At 34.5% G+C, this 21,632-nt stretch overlaps 1 protein-coding gene across 1 annotated transcript in view; it reads right to left on the minus strand.

Moving 5' to 3' along the window:
• DNAH8 (dynein axonemal heavy chain 8) overlaps positions 1-21,632 on the minus strand; it is a 145,176-nt gene that overhangs the window by 14,970 nt on the left and 108,574 nt on the right. Inside the window, exons 73-84 of the mRNA XM_059835831.1 lie at positions 20,454-20,625; positions 19,478-19,633; positions 17,014-17,169; positions 15,485-15,667; positions 14,955-15,060; positions 13,868-14,120; positions 13,578-13,768; positions 9,733-9,854; positions 7,039-7,154; positions 5,532-5,734; positions 4,513-4,586; positions 1,147-1,299 (exon numbers count right to left, since the gene is read on the minus strand). Of these exons, the coding sequence (XP_059691814.1) occupies positions 1,147-1,299; positions 4,513-4,586; positions 5,532-5,734; positions 7,039-7,154; positions 9,733-9,854; positions 13,578-13,768; positions 13,868-14,120; positions 14,955-15,060; positions 15,485-15,667; positions 17,014-17,169; positions 19,478-19,633; positions 20,454-20,625 (1,885 nt within the window). The remainder of the gene's footprint in view (positions 1-1,146; positions 1,300-4,512; positions 4,587-5,531; positions 5,735-7,038; positions 7,155-9,732; positions 9,855-13,577; positions 13,769-13,867; positions 14,121-14,954; positions 15,061-15,484; positions 15,668-17,013; positions 17,170-19,477; positions 19,634-20,453; positions 20,626-21,632) is intronic.

Here is a 21,632-nt window from a genome sequence, read left to right on the forward strand (position 1 = left end):
ATATCTTGTTCAGTTTTTGATGAATGTTCTGTATAAAAAAACCAAATTATTCTCTCCTTTCTTCTGAGAAAGAGCTGACCTTTCGTTTGTCAGTTATTAATTTTCTGGAATCCTTGAATATGTTAATATTTTAACAGGTAACATGACACTATAGACTGGGAAATCACATGTGAAACATTTGAGATAAACACAGTGAAGATTCATCTAGCAACCCTCTCTGTTTTCTATTCTCACTTTTAGCAAACTGTATGTTTATACACCCCACTATTCATAAACTCCTTGAAGATGCAGGATGATTTCATTTTCTGTTAAGAGAATTCAAGAGAATGTAGGTCCATACAGCTAGCTTTCTATACACAGTCTTTTTCCATGGTGACATACGTTTCTTACTGCAGGTTGTCTCCCAGATTCATTCGAGAAAGGAACCCTTCACCTCCTTCACAACCCAGATATCAGGTATGATTATCTATTTTATTTAGAGAGAACGAGAACCACTAAGGAGACTCCACGGCTTTTAAGAGGAAAGGGGTCTATGAACACAGAAGTGTCAACATGCAGCTATTATACTACATATTAACCAGCATTATGGCCTGCTGTGAGAGTGCTAGGAACTATCGTAAATGAGTTAAATGCACTTCGTAAGAGTTTAGGCAATTTTCCTGGCACTGATGAAAGATGTCTCCTTGAGATCTACAGAACAACCATTTATAGTTTACCCAAAGAAAAACGAGTAACTTCGTGGTTGATGATGTTCTTTGACACGTGCTGTCTATGTGTGTTCTTTCCCCTTTATCCTTTTTTTTTCAGACAGGGAAATGGAAGACTCTAAGAGCAGTTGTGGGCATTACTCTGTTCACAAAGGTATCTGGCTGGGCAAAAAGGGATACAGGTAAAGCCTGATTGTTTTGGTTCAAGTGTTTCTGTGTACAGAATTAGTGTGAATTCATACATACATAAAGCATCTTCGAAAACTTCCAGTTACTGGTAAGTAACCTTCCTGTTTAAAGTTGTATTTGCATTGTAAGGTAAGTTCAGTTTTTCTTGGGCTTTGGGCTTTTTCCTGCCTATTTATTTAATTTCCATTTACACACTTAATCTGAATAATTTTCAAGACATGAGGTACCTGAATTAAATATTTGAACAAACCTGTAGCAGCGTAATTGGGAATTTAGGATGTGGCTCAGTAGTTATCCAAACTCGAAATGTCTCATCCTGTATCTCAGCAGTAAGAAGTGTCTCCAGTAGTTCATTCATAAAATCCAGTCCAAGATGACAATTCTGAAGTAACACCCAGCCTCCCTAAATAAGAATATCGACTATCACCATACAAAATTTAGAACAAGTTATTCATAATGCTAAAACCAACTGTCTATATGAGAATCAAATTTGGTCTTGCATGTTTGGCTTTTTTAGGGTTGGCTTTGGGGTTTTTTGTTTGTTTTTTTGTTTGTTTGTTTGTTTGTTGACTTTTGGTCTGTTCCTGAATATGTATTATCATTTGATTTTATATTGGCACAGTTAAAGCAAATAGGAAAAGTTAGTGCAAAAGTTATTTCCACATCCTATTGTTCACAATGAAAATATAACCGGAGCCAATAGTCTAAGTGAAGTATCAGTGCTACCTAGTGGCAAAAAGAAGTAATTCCTGTCCTCTCCCAGCAAAACACCCGTGATAAGCAGTCCTGCCATCAGATCCAAAAGAATGTGAGTGGAAAAGTAACAGCTGAAATCTAAGGAATACATTTTTTTTAAACCTATTTGATAATAACATAATCTAAAGTAAGTGTAAAGAGGTGGTAACAAGACTCTAAAACTTTTCAACTGCAATTAGTTTATCTGCAGTAAATGCATATGTATGAAATTCAACCTCTGCATATCAATTTCAATCTTATTCAGCTCTCAAGTTGCATAAAAGCTCTATTTTGATTATTATGTCCCTGCACTTCTGCTTATGAATTTAAATTCAATGAGCTTTTGTAGCATTACTTTAGAAGCCTGATGAATCAGAAGCCTGATATTAAAATCGGCCATTATTTAATCAGTTCTAAACAGTGATGTGTGGATTTCATTACAGGTTCATTTTGGCAATTTTGGTTTAGTTCATTTAAAAATAAATAAATAACATTTGCTGACAAAATATAATTGAAATATTTATGGTGAACTGATGGATAGTATAAAAAGAAGAAAGATTTAATGAAGGGGTTTTTTTCCTTCTTTTATGGGGAACCAGTTTTTGAGGAGGATCTTTAACCAATTTGTCACATTTCCAAATGAATCAGGCTCAGTTTTTTAAAATTATCTACCTGTAACACAGCACAGCAGTTTTAATCATAGTATATACTCTTGGCCAAAGATAGGAAAAAACCACAGATATTTGTCTTCATATTCACTAATTCTGTTTTGTTCTTGCAAATCTGATGTTCCCATATCCCTCCATCTGTAAAATGTGTACACCACCAATGCATTTAGTTCAGAAGTTGTGACTGGTAGCTCTACTGGAGTGCTGTTTTGAGTATTCTTGTGGTTTTAATTGAGGGCAAAGAAAGGCAGGGATACCCCAATTTTTATCATTCCAATGAACTAGAAGTTCATGATGACCATTCTAGACATATGAACACAAAGAAGTATGAGAGATGTATGTGTGTGTGCATTTGCATGTCATAAAAAATGCCATCTGCTATAAAGAGATTTCTTCCTTCTCTTTTTCCAAAGTGGTGTACATCTATATTCCAGTACTGGTGTCACAACATATGGTAGGACTTGAGAGGTTACTGGGATACAATATAGAGAACTTCCATAACCAAGGCTGCATTAGCTAGAGAACCTTAGATTACACAATAATGTCTAGCACGTGTGCAGTAAAGGCCATATACAAGTATTATACTTGTCCATAACAGAGAAACATAAATGAAGCAGACTGTACTGTGGTCAAATGAATAAATATAATCTGGCAAGAGATTTTTTTTTTTTTTTGCCTCAAATGAAGATAGCTCACAGATAGCAGGCAATACAATTGGAATTCTCTGAACTGATACTGCCTGACCTTTTCTTTTTTCTGCATGAAAGACAGGAAGTCCTGGAAAGGTTCTGAAGCATTTCAGTCTATCAGATTAAGAGGACAGGACTTTGCAGAAGTCTAAAGAAAGAATCATTGCCTCATCTCATTGTGATTAAATATTGAAGAATAAAGTGACAAAAGAACTGTTTAGTTCAGGTGGAAATCTGAAATAAACTTGATAATGAATCTGCAACAGTCTCAAAAGTACATTTGCTCTTACGAGTGTTCTGTGCTGTGATCCCATTTCCACCATTTGTCCTTCCAGAACTCTCATGGGTAAGGACAGAAACCCAGGGAATCTAATGGATGTCATATATTGTGAGGAGATAAGTTTTAAATCTCATAATGAATCCATCTTTAACTTTTTATCTAACTTTTTATGAACACTCCCACTGTAGGTATGAAAGCATATACTGGTTAACAAACAGGTAATATGGTACCAATCAAACCTTCTACTGAACACAAGTCAGTTCAGGTTTCTTTAGGTGAATATTACAAGTGGTGCTGTACTACCGGTCAGATGAAAAATGTTTCATTTATCAATATAGTTCTTGCAGTCTTCTACACTCTATTACTACAGATATTCTAGTCCTTCAGAATACTGGAGTAAGACTAATTCCTGATGTTTTCAGTTTACAGGCAACTCTGGCTGTATGTCTTCATTTGCAACACTGTCCACAACTCTTTGAAGTGTCCAGCTGACCAGACTGTGCTACCTTTACACTGTAACTTTTACATTGTATTTGAGGTGTCAATTACCACCTTTCTGGAGCTGCTACTTAGACTTCTCATGTTTTTACTGTTTGAGAATATTATCTGCCATAACAAAATACACTACGATATGTAAGAAAAAAATTCTTAGACATGCTGGGACTCAAAGCCAAAAGGATTGGCAATTAAAGAAACAAAGAACCAAAAACAATTGCCGGTGAGCAAGAGGCCCTCTCACTAGCACAGATGTGAGGAAAATGTGAGGCAGTATTAGCAGCCAGCACATCCTTCTTTATCTACAGCTTTAAGCTATAGATATGAAAAGGTGCACTCACCTTTTCATCTAGTAGAAACTATGCAACTTCTAGGTAGTTCTCAAAGGGGAGGGGAAAAACAAATAAAGAATTCCAGTAAAGAGGTGGGATCTGCAAGTCCTGTAGGATAGAACTAGAACATGATGTCCTTCTACCTTTGGCTAACAGCATAGTGATAAGAAGGTAATGTGCTACCATTGAAAAGCTGCTCAATATTACTGCTGGCAAAAGCATTGACTTGGACTCCACTGGCACATGCATATCCCACAGTGGAATGTTCTTAGGCTCAAGCACTCAAGGAGACTTTTTTACCCTGAGATATGCCTGATAGTGAGGTGAAAATGCAAAATATTAAAGTTCACATGCAAAAGAGGTGTAAAAGAATGCTAAAACAGACAATCAACTTATATTGCACTGGTTTTTTCCCACCTGTTGCATAGACATCTGTATGAGTTTGCGTGCATGAACTTCTTGTCCTTGACCCATAGAGATGGTCCTACATTCTACAACATATTTGACAATATGTGATTAATGAACTTACATTCTTCAGAAAAAGTAAGAATTCAAATTCAGTACAAAAGAAGTGATATAAATACAGCACAATTAAGTACATTTTTATACAAAAATATATACTTATGAAAGTAGAATCTCTTCACCATCATATTATGCTACTATGTATGCATTTTCTAAGCACTAAAACTTTGTAAAATAACATTAAAATATACCTCCACAATATTTACAGTGTTTGTAGAAGTTAAAGACTGTGACTAATGTTATTGTTGTCAATGGGAATTTGTGCCAAATTTTAATGAAGTAAACAACAGTATTTGAAATACGAACACAGATTTTTCTTTAAGTGTAGATAATGAGGCCATGTAAATAAGCACAATGCATAATTGTAAAATTGCATTTGTGAACATACTAATGTGACTAATGTAATAAATATACGTATCTATTCCAACTCAGTTTGTATGCACGATTTTTCAAAATTTCCATATAACGTAGCCATAACGTCCAGAATATACAAATGCAGATCTTGTGGGTATTTTTTGTTACAAAGTAATCTTGTAAGCAGATTGGTGATTTTTACATTATTTGCGGTTAAGAGTTAAAACAAGAAAACAGTATTGTCACCATGCCAGAATAAAAAAAAAAATTAAAAAAATTAATAGTCTTATAGTCAGGAATTAAAAAAATATCATCACTGGGAAGGATGATAGCAATTTATAAGAAAAGAACTGGAAACATTACTGTCCAACTGCATACACAATGATCCTCAGCATGCCATCTTTTATTTAAAATATTATTTTATCTCTAAGACGATGGTTCAGGAACAATCAATATAGTGCAACAGAATTTAAGAAATACTTTTCAAAAAAAATATCTCTGAAATTACTTACATTTTCCTTCGATATCATAACACAAGTCAATGAACAACTACTTCATACCTAATTTAAGCTTCCTAGCCAAGGAATCAATCTGAATAGTTGGGTCAGATCCCACAGACAAGAAACAGATGAGAGGTGTTCGTGTGTCACTTTCCTCCCAAGTTTTTTCTAAATTCAAAATGACTGGTTCTGTATATTTCTCATCCAAGGAATTTGCAATATATTTCCTGGCTTGGGAAAGCGTTCGGTCTGGACACCAAGACCTAGAAATAAAAATATATACCAAGATACAAATTCAATGCCTCTTCCTGTTGCAAAGACCAGATTTAAATTAGAAATTTTATTTTTATCAAACAGAGTTTTTTGCTTCATAATATTTATATATATATACATTCATATATATGTAGGTTTGTCTTTACAGGTCTAACAATAGACAGGGCTAGTAGTCTTCCCTCTACTTATGACTGTTCAATGCTTTGCAGTTGCTTACAATTTTGCCTTAAATAAACTATTTGTGCTGGAATTTTCTGTTCTGGGTACATTTATCAGGTTGGGACATTCTTCATTTTAAACAGAGCTTTTGTATCTGAGGACCCAAGTAGGGAAATGTAAGATTGTTTTTGCCCTTCAGTAAAATTCTGCAGAAGTTTCATTGGGTCTGTTAGTCTTTTAAGGTACAGACTCAACTCTTTTGCACTGGATTGCATTCGTGTTGAGGATGAGTCTTTATTTTTCCCAAGGGAAAAAAAAGAAACAACTACTTTTGGATAAAAGATACGACCTTCCAAAGCTTCAATTTATAGGCTTATTATTTAAAGACTTAGGACTTAGATGCTCCCCCTCCCCCTTCAGGGTGTGTAGCATAGAACAATATATTTGTACTTCCATCAGATTCTGGCCTTTTTTATTGCATAGGTTGAATCCACTCCAAAGACAAATCATGGTCTAGTAATTAACATTGTTGTTTTTTTGTAGTGTCTCTGACTTATGTGTTGCAGCACTTGGAAAGAATACAATGAACGTAGGAAGATAGGATCTCATGCATAAGGCAGCTGAATACTGCTTTGGGGAACTCCATTCTATCCCAAGTCTGCCACAGAGATCTTAGCTGATGCAATAAAATCATTTATAGCACACTTTTCACATGGGGGTTTTGAATACCTGTTTTGCATTTTCACAAATTTTTTTTTTTTAAATTACTTCTTTAGTGTTATTTAAAATAGTTCATTTTAAAAGAAATGAAAAAAATTTTGAAAATTATCTGAATTATTTTACTTTTTCAGTGGCTTTTTGGAGAAGGCTGCAATGTGGTTCCCAGTTTCCATTTGTCATGACATAAAAGCAAAGCTATAAAAAAATATTTTCTAGAAATAACTTTTTTTTAGACTCTTCAGAGGATAGCTCTGAAATGAGTGAATTAAATCATATTTCACGTCAATGAATTAAGTAATATTTCATGTCACCCAGAAATTAATAAAAATTATGCTATTATGATAACAGCATACTGATAGACTGAGACACGTCATGCAACCATGTATGCATTTCCCAATTTTCTGAATATGCTCACCTGATGAGTAAAAGCTTGCAAAAGGTATCAAGTGAATCATATCCATCAGGTATAATTTCTTCCTCAGGAGCATCTTTATCAAACCAGCTTTTCCATCCTTTTTCGTTATGAGCTATCTAAATTTATTACATTAACACACATATAAATATATTTTAGCTGTAGCAAAATCCCCTTGTAAATGTGTATTTTAATGAGAAGCTATTATTATATTAAGATATATTACAAATAACATTAAGAGTCTATAGCGTTTAAGACATACACCATGTGAATGGCTATTAAGATACTACAAATAGAAATTTTAGTATTAAGAAGGCTCTTAAGCTAATCACTTATCCACGGATTCCCCTCCCAAACACATGCAGCTACTTAAGAAAAAACAATAATTAGCAGAAGGATTCTATACTACAAGAGAAACATACTGTGATTAATTTATACCTTCTGATCACAAAGTACTAAGAGGAACAGAAAAAGCTGTCCCAGTACAGTCCAGCCAGCCAAAGTATCACAAATTAAAAATAATAGACTCTAGTAAGCTTTTGACTTGAGAAACAATAAATCTGACCACAAAGTATGCCATTATTTAGGTACCTCTTAGAACCTGTGACCTAATAGTACAAGGGATACTAGTGGACAGAACATAGTGAAAATTGCTATGCAGTTTAGCCTTTAATGCAGTGACTGAGAAGAATCAGCTACCGCAATATTCTCAGATCACTGGAAAAAGAACAAGGAACACACTGGCACCATCTGTTCTGAAATACAGTTCTATAAGCCTATTATAAATCAAGGAGGTTTGCCGAGTTGACTGACTTGGTTTCAAATAGAAGTAGCTTCAGGACAACCTACACCAAGAATGGACTGGGAGAGGACTGAGAAACGAACAAACAGGGACCTCATATTTCCTATAATGAAACTCATTCAGAGAGATTCATAAGCACTAAGTGTCCCATTCTGAACTATAATCCAAGTCTGAGAAAAGAAAAAAACACTTTATAAGCAAATAGCTCCATTTGACATTAACTGACATCAACCTGAGCACATGCTAGGAGAGTATTCCGAGGAGGTACCTGCTCAAAGCTAGGCCACAGCCAGAGATAGGTTACTGAGCTAAAGGGACTTTAGTTGACTCAGTAAAATCGTTGAGCTTTCATTACATATTTCTTTTTACCATCTCCTACTCAACCACAGCTGGAAGTAGTAACAGTGTGAAAAGGGACAGGGTCATCTAAATGTTTAAAGAGGAATAGGTCTTTATTAAATTAAGTTAGGCATCTGGGACTGGAAGACTTAATTTTTAGATAAGAAAAAAATTTGTAACTGGCAAGAAAAAAAGAAAATCTGTTGTATTTAATATGATAAGCCAAATAGAACAGCATATCTAATGGATGCAACTAAGTATTAAAAAGATGTTATATGCATACTTGCATTTTTTATTGACATCCCAGCTGGCACCTTCCCAGATTCCATCTCTATCTATTACTAAGATCACCTAATTGTTTCTTTTCAACTTGTAAATATATGGCAATTTTAAGTTAGTGCTAAAAGGGTAGTTAAAAAAGAGGCCTTTTGGGGGCAATATGGTTGCCTAAGTATTTTGCAGTCTAAAATTTTGTTTGCACCAATTCTAGAAAAGTCCTATAACAGAACCAATGCAATCTACAAATTAAAAGGGAAATACATAATTCATAACCCCATGGCTAAATTTAAATAATGTTAGCAAGCGTGCAGTGGCATGCATTTTGGTTTTTGGTGCCCTAACCACCCAGAGTAAAGGCCTAACTAGATTTCCTCCAACTTTCTCCTAACTCAATATCCTCTTTTGATACCTGCAGAAATCAAAACCTGGAGGAAATGGGCTCATATGTATCCAGATCTTGCCCTGATACAGAGTTGGGAAACAGCAAGGACCACTTCCAGGTACACCAGTTAGATAAAATCTCTGCTACCCTTCAGGGCACTAAATGCCATCACAAAATGGACTTGTCTAACCAATGTTGTTAACAGCAAGAACTTAGTGTCCTGGCTATCAGCCTGATTAAAAAGGAGTGCTTAGAAGGTACAGAAAGAGAAATACTTAGGGAGTGTTTTAATTACACCAAAAAAAAAGATAAATTTACCAAAGTAAAGAAAAAAATTTATAAACATGTCGCAAGCTTACCTGCATGTAAGTTCATGTATGTCTTGATAAAATAAATAGTGTTTTTATAGCTAGCTCATCATATGTGAATAACATGTTAATCTTGGAATGGAAATGAGTATTTAAAAACAAGCAGCAAACAATTTACTTGTAAAAGGCTATCAGACTTAAGACATAAAACATTGCAACTTAAAAACCAACACTCATAGATTAACTTTCTGAGCCTTTTTGATACCTCTACTTTTTTATCCTTTCTCCTTATTTCTGTCTCTCTTTCACTGGCTTCCTTTTTTACTAATTCTTTGCTCCTGTTCTCTTATCTTTCTGCCTAATGACTATAATACAAAACACAATGAAGCAGATGAAAAAAAAGGTAGAGCAAGTAAATATATCCCCATTCATGCTACCTAACTGTTCACTTCTATACCTTTATTCTGTATTCTCTCTGGCCTTGCTCTTAACTACATCTCTTGTGCATTCTAAATGTAAAATATGGGAGCACAATTATGATTGAGAAACTGGCTATTAACATTAAAAAGATAATTAGTAGATATCACCTGATTCAAAATTTCTGCAAACTGTGGAAGTTTGCTCAATTCCACCAGGTTCAGCCACATCATGTCAAGAATCCAGCGGAAAGGTTTGGGTGGGCAAGCCTGTAGATCCAGTGCTGCACCTCCTGTAGATAAAAACATTCTGATGAAATATACATGACATTCCAGGAGTCAAGATATATTTGACATTTCTTTTTAAATTATGTTTTCTGGCCCATGTAATTTTTGCCGGGGTACTAATTGCACTCTTGTGTACTTAACATTTATTTCATAGATCATAGGATAATTTAGTCTGGAAGGGACCTCAGGAGGTCTCTAGTCCAACCTGTTCAAAGCATGGTCAGCTATGAGATAAAATCAGGTCTTTATTCTGTCTGGTCTTGAAAACATCCAAGGATGGAGACTGTATAACCTTTCTAGACAATGTGTTCTAATGTTTGTCTGTCCTCATAATGAAAAAAATGCTCTTTACACCCACTCTGAACCTCTCTTTTTTTTCCAGTTTATTTCTGTTGTCTCTCATCTTCCTACTGTGAAGAGCCAGGCTCTGTCTTCTTAATGGCCTTCTCACAGGTGTTGAAAGGCTACTATTGGGTCTCCCCTAAGCCTTCTGTTCGCCAAGCTTAACAAGCCCAGTTCTCTCAGCCGCTCATCTTAGATCATGTGCTCCATATAGTTTGTTGTTACAAGTTTATACAATGATACTGAGTATATGTGAAGTATGGGAAATTCTTCAATAATCTCTTTTCCTTTTCATCTGATGATACAGTAAAGATCATGTTGTATTTATCAGAAAGATAAAATATTCCTCTGAAGACCTTCCCTTAGACAGTCTATATTTTATCCCACTATTGCTAAAAAGAAAAGAAATTAAAAAGAGGTCTTATTTTTCTCAGCTGCAAACTTCTACCTCTTCTCTAATGAAATGCGTAGATACAATGTCTAAAGAATGTTACACATATTAGCAAAGTAATCTGGGATCATTGGAAAAAAACCCCAAACACAACAAGATAAGAAAGAAACTCTGGACTGATGGAATAAATCAATCCTAGACCAGCCTAACAAGCACAAATCATTTTAAATAGCATATATAAGCCCAGATAGCCAGTAGATAATACATGTTTCACATCCTCTGGTATGCAATTGAAGAGGAAATACAAATGAACACCTCTGTGATAAGACTGCAATCCAATTTTAAACAGATTAACTTTTAACTTTTTATCATAATTAACTTTTTATCAAAATTTTCTTTTGTTGTAGCTGCCTCTTCCCCAGTCCTCCACAAATTAATGTCACTTCTTGGGAAAACTAGAGAGTGTTGTTCCAGTGGTCTCCAAAACTAAGATAATTTATTTATTTATGTCACCAGTATAACGAATTTCACCAACTTGTTATAAACAAACTAAAAAATAATCTTGGAATAATAACTATCATTTTTAAGCACTTACATGTAAGTGAGCATGTATGTGTGTGTATAGATAGTCTATATATATGAGCTGTAATTATTTCCATACTTCCAAATTATATATACATGCTTACCAAAAACTAGATACATAAATATGTAGTTCCTTTTCAATTAATATATTAATATTTTTACAAACTGTGTCAAATTATTCCATAGATTATCAAGAGGTTTTAAAACAGAGATTTTTTTTTTCTTATTCTGCACCCACCTCATCCTCAAATTCTCCATGAATGGGATGTAGAGAAAATGAATTATAAAAGCAAGAAGGAAAAGAAGAGAAGACAAACATAATTGGAGTGAAAAGGAGATTAGAATATTAATTTCTTAAATAAAGCACAAATTCTGTTATTTAAGAAATTATTGGGAAGACTTTATATATAGTATTTTTGAGGCAACTAAAGAACTAAGACTTAAAGTTCTGGCACATTATAGGAAAGAGTTTATGGTGCTGCAAATGCTAGAATGCAACAATTTCTTTCTGATTTTCCTGAAGTCTGTTCTGTTTACATTATAGACTTTACAGGGAAAGATAGGATTCTTTGAGATGTTTTCCTGCAAGCTTCCAGAATGCAAGAATTTTATTTATATTATCAGTGAGGATTTTCAGGAAACAGCAGCTCTGCTTCTTTTAAAAGAATAAACACATTTCAGAAAGACTAAATAATTTCCTAGCTACCTGAATATCCTTAACTAGAAACACAACAATCACCTTGCTGAATCTGGACATTAGTATGCCAATGCAAACAATTAACATCAAAAGAAAGTAAAAGTTTCAATGAGTGGGCAGCAAACAGATCTTAGGGAAGGTTTTGCTTTTGGGGAAATTTTTAAACCTTAATTTTTTGAGGCAAACTTACTCAATGAAAAATGAGAATTATGAAAGTGTAAACAATGTGTTTTGCATTGTAATACTTGATATTCTTGCTATTAATATACATAACAAATCTTTTGATAAATCCTGCTAAGTTATTATGGTTAGTATTTTGTTATGTTAATGAGTTAAATATGCAATGCCTGAAAAAATCTTTCCTTTTATTAGTTTTCATTTTACCATTCATAGGTATATGTGAAAAGTTCCACCATCCAGGAAAATTTGTGCAATGCTTTCCTCCACATACGGATACAGTTAGATATAATCAAGAAAGAGAATTAGATATTATTCATTCATTGCGAAGGTACCTAAGAGTCCAGGATAATTTGGTTAGGCATCTGCCCACTTCCCAAACTGATGTAATAACATGTGAATAGTTACAGAAAATCTGTTGTTACTTTGGTGTTATTTTATACACTGGAAGAATGTCTCAGTGTTGTTTTATACACCAGAAAAAATTATCAACATCAAATCAACTGTGGTAAAGCTAGGCAGGAAACTGCAACCATATGTTCTAGACAAAAATGGCTAAAAATGGTCCTGTATTTTATTACAGATTCTCATCAGTTAAAAAGGGTTAAGTGACCACTTTCTGCTTCAGATGCCCAAGGTATATTTTCCTCTGACAAAACAAGAGTCCATGAGCTAAGAAGCCAAGAAATATGGTTCCTTGTCTAATGCTTTACTAAAGCAGACAGTTCATTTTGAAAGCATTTCCAAGCATGCCCTGCCTGACATCAGTGGTAAATTGGTTCTCAAAGGATAAAACCATTACAACAAACTGGAAAGCAAAACAGAAAGTGAGTTTAATCTTGTTTCCTATCCATTTTATTCATTAAAGGCAGATAATGATCTTCAAATCTAGGTTCACTACTTTGACATTAGACCTTTGCAAGATTCATTTGAACACAGTAAAATTCAAACAGGTTTATACAGACCTCCGCATAAGCAATCCTGATCACATTTTTCATCAGAGGCACAAATTCACGGAATACAGAGGAGGCAGACTGGCCAATTGGGCCACAGAAACAGATTATGTTCTCTAAAAGTCAGTGTTAGCTGGCAAAGGTCAGAGAAAGCTCAAGCTGAAACTGATAAAAGACTGCAGCACCTCCTGGACTTTATGTGGAGTTGGTTCTGGCAACTTAGAAAATAGCTTTATTCAGCTCCATCAAAGCAGAGAAGCAAAGGAGCAAGAAGTCACCTAATTTATAAAAATAAGGATAAAAATAGAATACAAAAATATACAATTATTAAACCAATTGATGGAGGGAAGCAGAACTATCATCTTTAACTCAGGATAGAACACATCCTGGGTAAATGGTGGAGGTAGAACTGTGATGGGGAACTGCATCTGACTTCTCTGGACCACAGCAGGGATAAGGACAGAGGCTGCTCCCACAGAACTGCATGGTAGAAACCACACAGCCAAAAAAAGCATACTTTGACATGGTATAAAAGTTTAAGAAAGTTGAAATTAGCTCTACATATAACACAGTTTTTTAAACTTACCTCTAATGAGTGCATGGAACTCTCTGCTTTTCACATGTCGCCTCTCAAGATCAATTTTTAATGTCAAGAGGAGGGTAAAGAGGAATTTGTGATTTTGATACAAACCTCTAACAGAATATGAGTAAATTTCAAAGGTAAGATACTCAATAATATTTGAGATTCTTTTCTGAGGTAAAGGAGACTTCTTAGATCTGAATCATGAAAATAAAGCACAAAGAAAGCATGTTAATAACAGCAAATACACTGGAAAGACACACATCTGAAGAGTAGAAAAATCTGTATCTTCCTACTTGGCCATGGAATGATCAAATAACTTCAAGAACTGAGCCAGTGAAGTTTGATACATATTATTGACCATGCTCATTTCTGTAATAAGAAAATAAAGAATGCTTCCACGTGTAGCAGCAGGTCGATACTCCTCCTGAGCAGTGTTAATCTTCACTTCAGTTTCTGCTGCCACAGACAACTTTCCAGCTACTTCAGCAGCTGTTTGCTTAGTTGTTTGCAGAACACCAATCAAGGATTCGTCATCTACTAGTGAACCTAAAAAATCAAATATTGGATATTTAGGACATTTTTATAACAATTTTTTCACTTCGTATATGTAAAAATTGAAAGACCAAATTACAGGAATTATTTATAGCAAATGGAAATTATTTACTGAATTGCAGAAAGCTTTTAAAATGGAGACCAAACAGGATACGTAACACTAAAAATTACTTTTTTATTCAACATGCTAAACAAATGCATTCAACCTATGTCAATATGAACAGCTCTGCAGCATGTACTAGACAAATCAGCTTTCTTATGCACATAACATACATATTCATACAAAGTACTTCAATTATTTTAAAATCTGTTGATCGGTACACTCAAAGTCAAAAAGACTTAGGGTCCTAAAGGCAATGGTCACACATTAGTCATGTATCTCAAGTACTTACTGATCGATTTGCTGGAAGTTACCACCTTCTTTTTCCACCAAAGAGACAGTAATTGATCATGTGCAGGCTCCTAATATACCGCAAAAGACTTTCAACACCATTTAAGCTAGCCCATTTTACTTTGCATTTTCAATGGGTTAAGGATTTGCCCATGATCAGATACTTTATCTTATTTGAGGGGCACAAAGCTCTCAAGAAATCGATTTGTTTCACAAAACTTGTTTACATGTTAAAAATAGTCTCTTGGGTTGCATATAGGGGCATGCTATAGTACCAAATCCCTCATACACCAGTAAATCACCGTACTTCAGATTTCTACCATTGGATGTTCTCTTACTGTAACTTGGATAGATAAATCAATTTCTGTACGGAAAGGTTCTAATGTGAATCAGCTTAATCTGCTTAATCATAGTTCTTTTACACTTTGATACAGAACCTCTGGTTGCACTTAGTTTGTACAGAAGATTGTCTTCCAGTTCTTTCATCTTCCTCTTATTAAAAGTTACATCTTCCATGAGTTTAATTCGTTCTGCCTCTAGTTCCTATTATTAAAAAACAAGACAATAGCATGACACTTTAAGGACTGTTACTATGAGTCATACTTAAAATTCAGTTGTTGATTTTTCAAGTTCATGAAATGTCCATTTTACTTTTTCAGGTATCTAAAATGTGTTTTTATAACATCTTTTTTTTTAAGCAGTGTTTATTCAGTATCTTATGAAGTATCTTACCAATGCCAAATACTTGTGCTTAATTGTTTGTGTCATACTGATAGATACATAGAAGATCCTCTAGGTGTATTTTTGTTATTTGGAAATTTCTATACTGTATCTGAATAAAATTTTAGAAAATGGCTGATGTCTTTTTTCCATTTGAACATTTATTTTTCCCTACATATTAAAAACAGTTAAATTTAAAAAAAAAAAAATCAAGCATCACTATGGTTTGTGTGTCCTGATAGTTTACCTGCTTTTCAGTAAGAATTACTCTTCTCAGTAACTGATTCTCAAGTCCTTTCATTGTAACAGTAAAATCAATAATTGATGTTTTTGCATTAATTTCGGGCGTGAAAGCAGGATTGGGTAGCTTTGTAGTAATGTACAGTCTAAATGAACTCATAACATCTACTTCCTTATCACCAACTTTCACCTGTGGAGTAAGTTAGAATAGTATTAAGCAGAAGAAAATGAGCTTTATTTGACTCAATGATATTGACCAGAAAAAAAATTTACATTATTTGAAATGCCAAAGAGAGGAAGCTTATTTCACGATTCAAATTTGTTATGAAAATAACAATTGATGACCTAAGGTAGCAGTTGGAGTACACTATAAAATTAGCATTCCCCTCTAGGTGAATATAGTGATTACTTACACTGGGTTCTAATTAATGGCTTTCAGAACCATTTGGTTTAGGTTTTCTGCTTGTAATCACACCTCAAATGAAGATGGTAGAAATTACTGTACTTTGGAGAAATCACTGTTCTCTCGTGTTCAGGGGAAAAAAAGAAATTATTTGATCCAACAATGGAACATAAATTATTGGAAATTAATTCTATATTTATTAAGACTAAGCAGACCTTAAAGAACCTTTCCAAAGGAACTATAAATTTCTTCAGAGTTTTCCACAGAAATTTTTACAGAAGGTATTCCAAATCAGCAGTCTAACTTGAAAGCTGCATGTGCACAAGGATATCTGATCACCGTGTATGACCCTCCAAGGCCACTTCAAATACCTGGCTTAAGAAGGAGTAGGACCAAATCAGTCCCTTAAGCATATTGTTTGCCCTGCCTTTCAAAGTAAAACTACTCCACAAAAATAGCAATCATTTTATTTTCATTATCATCAGCAATCTGGTCTACCATTTTTCTCATATCCCAGCCAGTTAATTAAGATTATTTGAGAAAAATATGTATGGAAATATACAGCATGTGCAATCATTTTATTTCAGAATGTTTGAAAGGGGGTTGTTTTTAAAACTTGTGAGTGATTTCTTTATCTAATGGTCAGAAAGACTCATGATTTTTCAAGGTTTGGAATATACTTAATATTATTAATAAAACTTCATGCTTTTTTGGCTTGTTTCATCAGAAAACAGTTCTATTCCAGATTAAAGATCCTGCAGTTGCTACAATCAGTGCTCCACACCAGGAAGAGAGAGATCTTTTCAATTCTATTAATTCTGTTAAAGGATGTAAAATGAAATTGCTTGAATATCAATAGAAAGTATTGTAAGCATTCATTAGGATAAACATAACTGGTTCCAGTTTGGAATCTTCAGTAGTAACCTCAGAAGTTAAATTCAAATTTTAGACTCATGAACTGACTACTCAGTTAAGGCTCTGTCTCCTATATTTTATTAGTTCAGTTTTATTCTTCACACTACCCTACTGAATACAAAGTTTACCTGATTCAGCAGAGGTTTGGAATAAAAGGGTAAAATATCATTCATCACAAAGCTAACTACTTCTTCCAGGTCTTTTGTTTGATTACTAACCTTAAAAGAAGTTCCAGATTTCATGAAATTCTTTTCTAAAATATTATCAAGGACTGGATCCAACTCTTCACCTATATCTTCAATCATGAGAGATCGTCCCAGTGAAAGACTATCTTCTAGGTGTGTACGGAAATACTTGTCATTCAAAGTTGTTACCTCAAAAAGTAAATTATAAATTGAAATAAGGACAAAACCATCTCTTTAAAGTCTTTCATAGTTAGATCTGTGGTTTTCATGTAAATTTGTCATTGTTTTTGTTAGTTGCATTTTCAAGAAAGTAATAAACATTGACCATGCAGCAATTTATGCAGAAATACTTCTTGTATATAGAATGAAAAGTACCATAAAAAGGTGAATTAAAAGATTGGCTGTAATGGAATCCACAAAACTTCATTATGAGAGTAATAATGTACCAAGTAAAACTGGTACAGCTTACGGGGAATTGAAGATAGAATCATAGAATTGTAGAATCATTTAGGTTGGAAAAGACTAAGGCCATCAAGTCCAACCGTAAATTTAACCCAGCTAAGTCCACCACTAAACCATGTCCCTAAGCACCTCATCCACATGTGTGGATGTTACATATATTTTTGAAATCAGAGATGCCTAACTTTTAATTTTCTATTCTAGGTACTGAGGACTAGATTTTCTAATTTTAGCTTTGAAGTGTTGAGAAGTTCTTTCTGAAAACCTGAATTCACTCTAACAGATGAATTGCTTTTACAATATTATGAACTCAGATGTTTGAAGTATCATGAAATGGGATTTATAATATATGAAATCATTAAAAGACATGAATAAATAAATAAAATACTAATTTTGTATTGCTTCCTAGATTTTGATTTTCAGAAAGTTCTCATATTATTTTCAAGATTTTCTCTAAAGGTATGAAATAGGGCCATTCTACTGGAAAACAGCTTTGCAGAAAAGGACCTTGGAATCCTGGTGGACAACAGGTTGTGCATGAGCCAGCAATCTGCCTTTGCAGCAAAGGTCAACAGCATTCTGGGCTGGATTAGGAAAAACATTACCAGCAGGTTGAGGAAGGTGATCCTTCCCCTCTGCCTAGTTCTGGAGACACATACCTGGAGTCCTCTGTCTAGTTCTGGGCTCCCCAGTATAAGAGAGACACTGAAGTGAGTCCAGCAAAGGGCCACTAAGATTATTAAGGGATTGGAGCACTTAACATATGAGGAAAGCTGAGAGAGCTGGGATTATTTAGCCTCAAGAAGGCTCACAAGGGTATTTACCTACACATATAAATACCTGGTGGGTGAGAATGAAGAACAGGGAGACAGACTCCTCTTAGTGGCACACAGTAACAGGACAAGATGCAATGGACAAAAATTGAGATATAGGTAATTCCATTTAAACGTAAGAAAAAACCCAAAACCCTTATTGTAAGGGTGGTTGAACATTAAAACAGGTTGCACAGAGAGGTGGTGAAGTATTCAAAACATGGAGGTATTCAAAACCTGACTGGACACAGTCCTGGGCAGCCTGCTTTAGTAGATCCTGCTTTGAGGAGGGAGGCTGGACTAGATGATCTTCAGAGATCCCTTCCAACCTCAAACTTTTCTGTGGTTCTAACAGTTTGTTTTATTAATGATAAAATGATAAGCAAGAACTTCACATCCGGTTTACTCCAACACTTAAAATCTTCAAAATCTAGAGATCCTAAAACCGCAAAAATTCATTGAGATTCAGGAGGACATGTGAGATTTTGCAACATTCAGGTTAAGGGTTCTAAAATGCATGTTCCTTTTCCCATGCTACTTCATTTGTGAAAAATTCATTTGTGATGCAAACTACAGGTGACATGTGAACTTCTTTGTATTATATTTCATGAGCAGACATTTAATCTTATTGGCTTAAGCTATAAAAAAGCTATTACAACTGCAGTAACAATAAGACAGACATTTGTCTTGGGATTGGTTGCAACTAGTTGTCCTCAATTTACTTTTGTAGCAGTAACTTCATGGGTGAATTCCACCTTGGGTTCTAAATTCTGGACTGCATCAGTTTAAGTACTTTGTCTATGTTTTCGAAGCTGTAAGTTATCCTGCCTTTGTCTGTAATCTTACTAATGGTTGCCCATTTTACTCTCATTTAATAATTTCACATTATACTCTTTTGCTATACTTTTCATCACTGTACTCTGTATAGGGAACGTACTCACCAATTCTGAACACATGGCTACCTCCTTCTCTTTCATACTTCTTGCTAGATTTTATACCAGTATTTACTTACTATATAATCTTTTCCAAGTCCTTGAATGGGGATTTACAGCTGTTGTCAAGTTCCCTACTGATGCATCTACATCATTGTCATACTCCATACAAGTTAAAGTTATCTCAGATATGTGTGTATGAGAGTTACACTGACTCAAACATAGACACACCCTAAAGCAATAATGTTTAAAGGAATATAACACAGCACATTATTCCTTTAAAACACTGTTCACCTGTAATTCATTATCCTGTTCTTTCTTTTTAATCCATGATTTTCCTTGAGTTTGTGGGTCTACCAAAAGGGGGTATCTAGTTGCCTTAGTGACAATGATACCATTCTGAATTGAGAGATCATCTCCAGGCAGTCCTTGAAGATTCCACTCACTAATCTGAAGATTAAAAAAAAGGAAGAGAGAGAAAAAAGTAGTTTGGAGTAAAATCTCACTGGAATTACCCTTCAATTACGATTGTTCTAAGAAATAATGGGGACATCAAGCCAAAGGGGATGCATATCTGAACCTGCTGAAAAGCGATTAATGCAGATGGAAAAATATTTCCAGGATTTTATTTATATGGATGTTTTTAACTATATAGAAAGATAAAAAATATATTTTAAAAGTGTAAGAAAGTCAAAAGGCAGCTTGACAGCCAAATTAAACATTGGGATCAATTAAGAGAAAACCAGGCTAAGAGAGCTTTTGGGGCTTAATATTTACCAAAGCAGACATGAAGATTCTGGCATTGTGCTCTGGTTGGTTTCTCATACATTCACATTACATGAAAAGACTTCATGCATTCTTTTAAAAATGTTCTCTTTGATATAAAATCTATTTTTGAAACCAGACACAGATAATATTAACAGAACCAAAAGCTAACAACCAAACCCACTGTTTTAGTAGATATGTGATCTATAGCTGTGGCAATGGGTTCTCAAAATAAAATACTTGAAAGTGCACTGTCTTACTGGCAATTATTTAATCGTATAATATGTCACTTGTTTATAATATATAACTTGTTTATCTAACTAAACATTGCTCAGTACTCAGATGTTTAGTGGAAATTGCCAAGAACATTTGGAAACCACAGAGCTACACTGTACAGCAATATTGGGGATTATAGTTCTGTTCTAAGCAAGCATAATGCTGGCTAACAGTCACAGAATATGTTAATTGAAATTAAAAAGAAACCCACCAAGCACGAAGAACTTACTGTTGGAGGATCTACCAACATAGAAATCAGGTTCAATTTTTCAGAAAAGGGGATTTTATGGGCTCTGATCTCTGCTTCCCATAAATCCTTAAGCAAAAGCTTCCTGAAGTTTTGATTAAAAGGTCCACAGTATGAAAGAAAACCTGTGCAGAGCAGTACATCTCCCACAAGTCTAGAAAAGGAACAAAATCATAATTAAAAGGTGACGTACAATTTCAATTTCTATTGATTTAGACAACAAGCTTTTGAAACATATGAAGACAATGTTGCTCGTTGAGAATAACAAATAGTTGCTTTGCGTTTCCAAAATATTTTTGTGGCAAAACTTAATAGTATTGTATGAAAACATTATCTTCAGCCCTACAAAGTAATAAAGCCTTGATGACAACTATTCCTTCTTTCATAACTGAAGCAAGAAATTGGTTTATTTCTTAAAAATATATCTGCAATACAATATTTATCAAAAGATACAAAATTAATTCTCTTGGAATGAGCAGACCTCACCAGAAATGCCCAATTTCCCCATAGGAAATTTATGGAAACAGAAGCATTCCATAGAAGCTGAGCCTAAACTTTCAGGCTCTTTCCCTTTAGCAGCCATTTTGACAGGTTTCCTGTTTTCTAGACAGCTAGGATCTCTGGCTTCTAGGCTGCTCAACATTTTGTCATTTGGACAGCAACACAATGGGGACTCCCAAGTTTTCAAATTTCTCAGAATAAGGCCTACTGTCTCACATGTGTTTCAACACACAGGCTATATACAACAAGGGTTACCATCTGGTCTCTAGGCCTCCTCCTTTTATTCAAATATGCCATAACTAATATCAAAAAGGATGCTTCTTTTCCTATCCCGTATTAGGCTAGGAGTCCTTCCATTTTCCTTCTCAGTGCCAGCCTTAGATCATCCCTACCTCCCGCCTACTAGAAATATTGGAATGAGGTGCAGCATTAGGGGGGCAGGAGAGAGAGCTGTAATAGAGGCTCTATAAAGAATCCCTTTGGAAATAAATTCCAAAATCAGAGGTATTGTTCTGAACTAAAATACAAGCACTCAGCACTCAGGTATTCACTCACATGAGAAAAACCTCAAATTTCAGGATAGTTCACTTAACTGTGTAACTACATTATGATTTCCAGGAGGAAAATTAAGTACAGCTATTAAAGCTACTAAATTGCTTA

This window comes from Gavia stellata, chromosome 2, assembly GCF_030936135.1.
Source record: "Gavia stellata isolate bGavSte3 chromosome 2, bGavSte3.hap2, whole genome shotgun sequence".
In the NCBI taxonomy this organism is placed as follows: domain Eukaryota; kingdom Metazoa; phylum Chordata; class Aves; order Gaviiformes; family Gaviidae; genus Gavia; species Gavia stellata.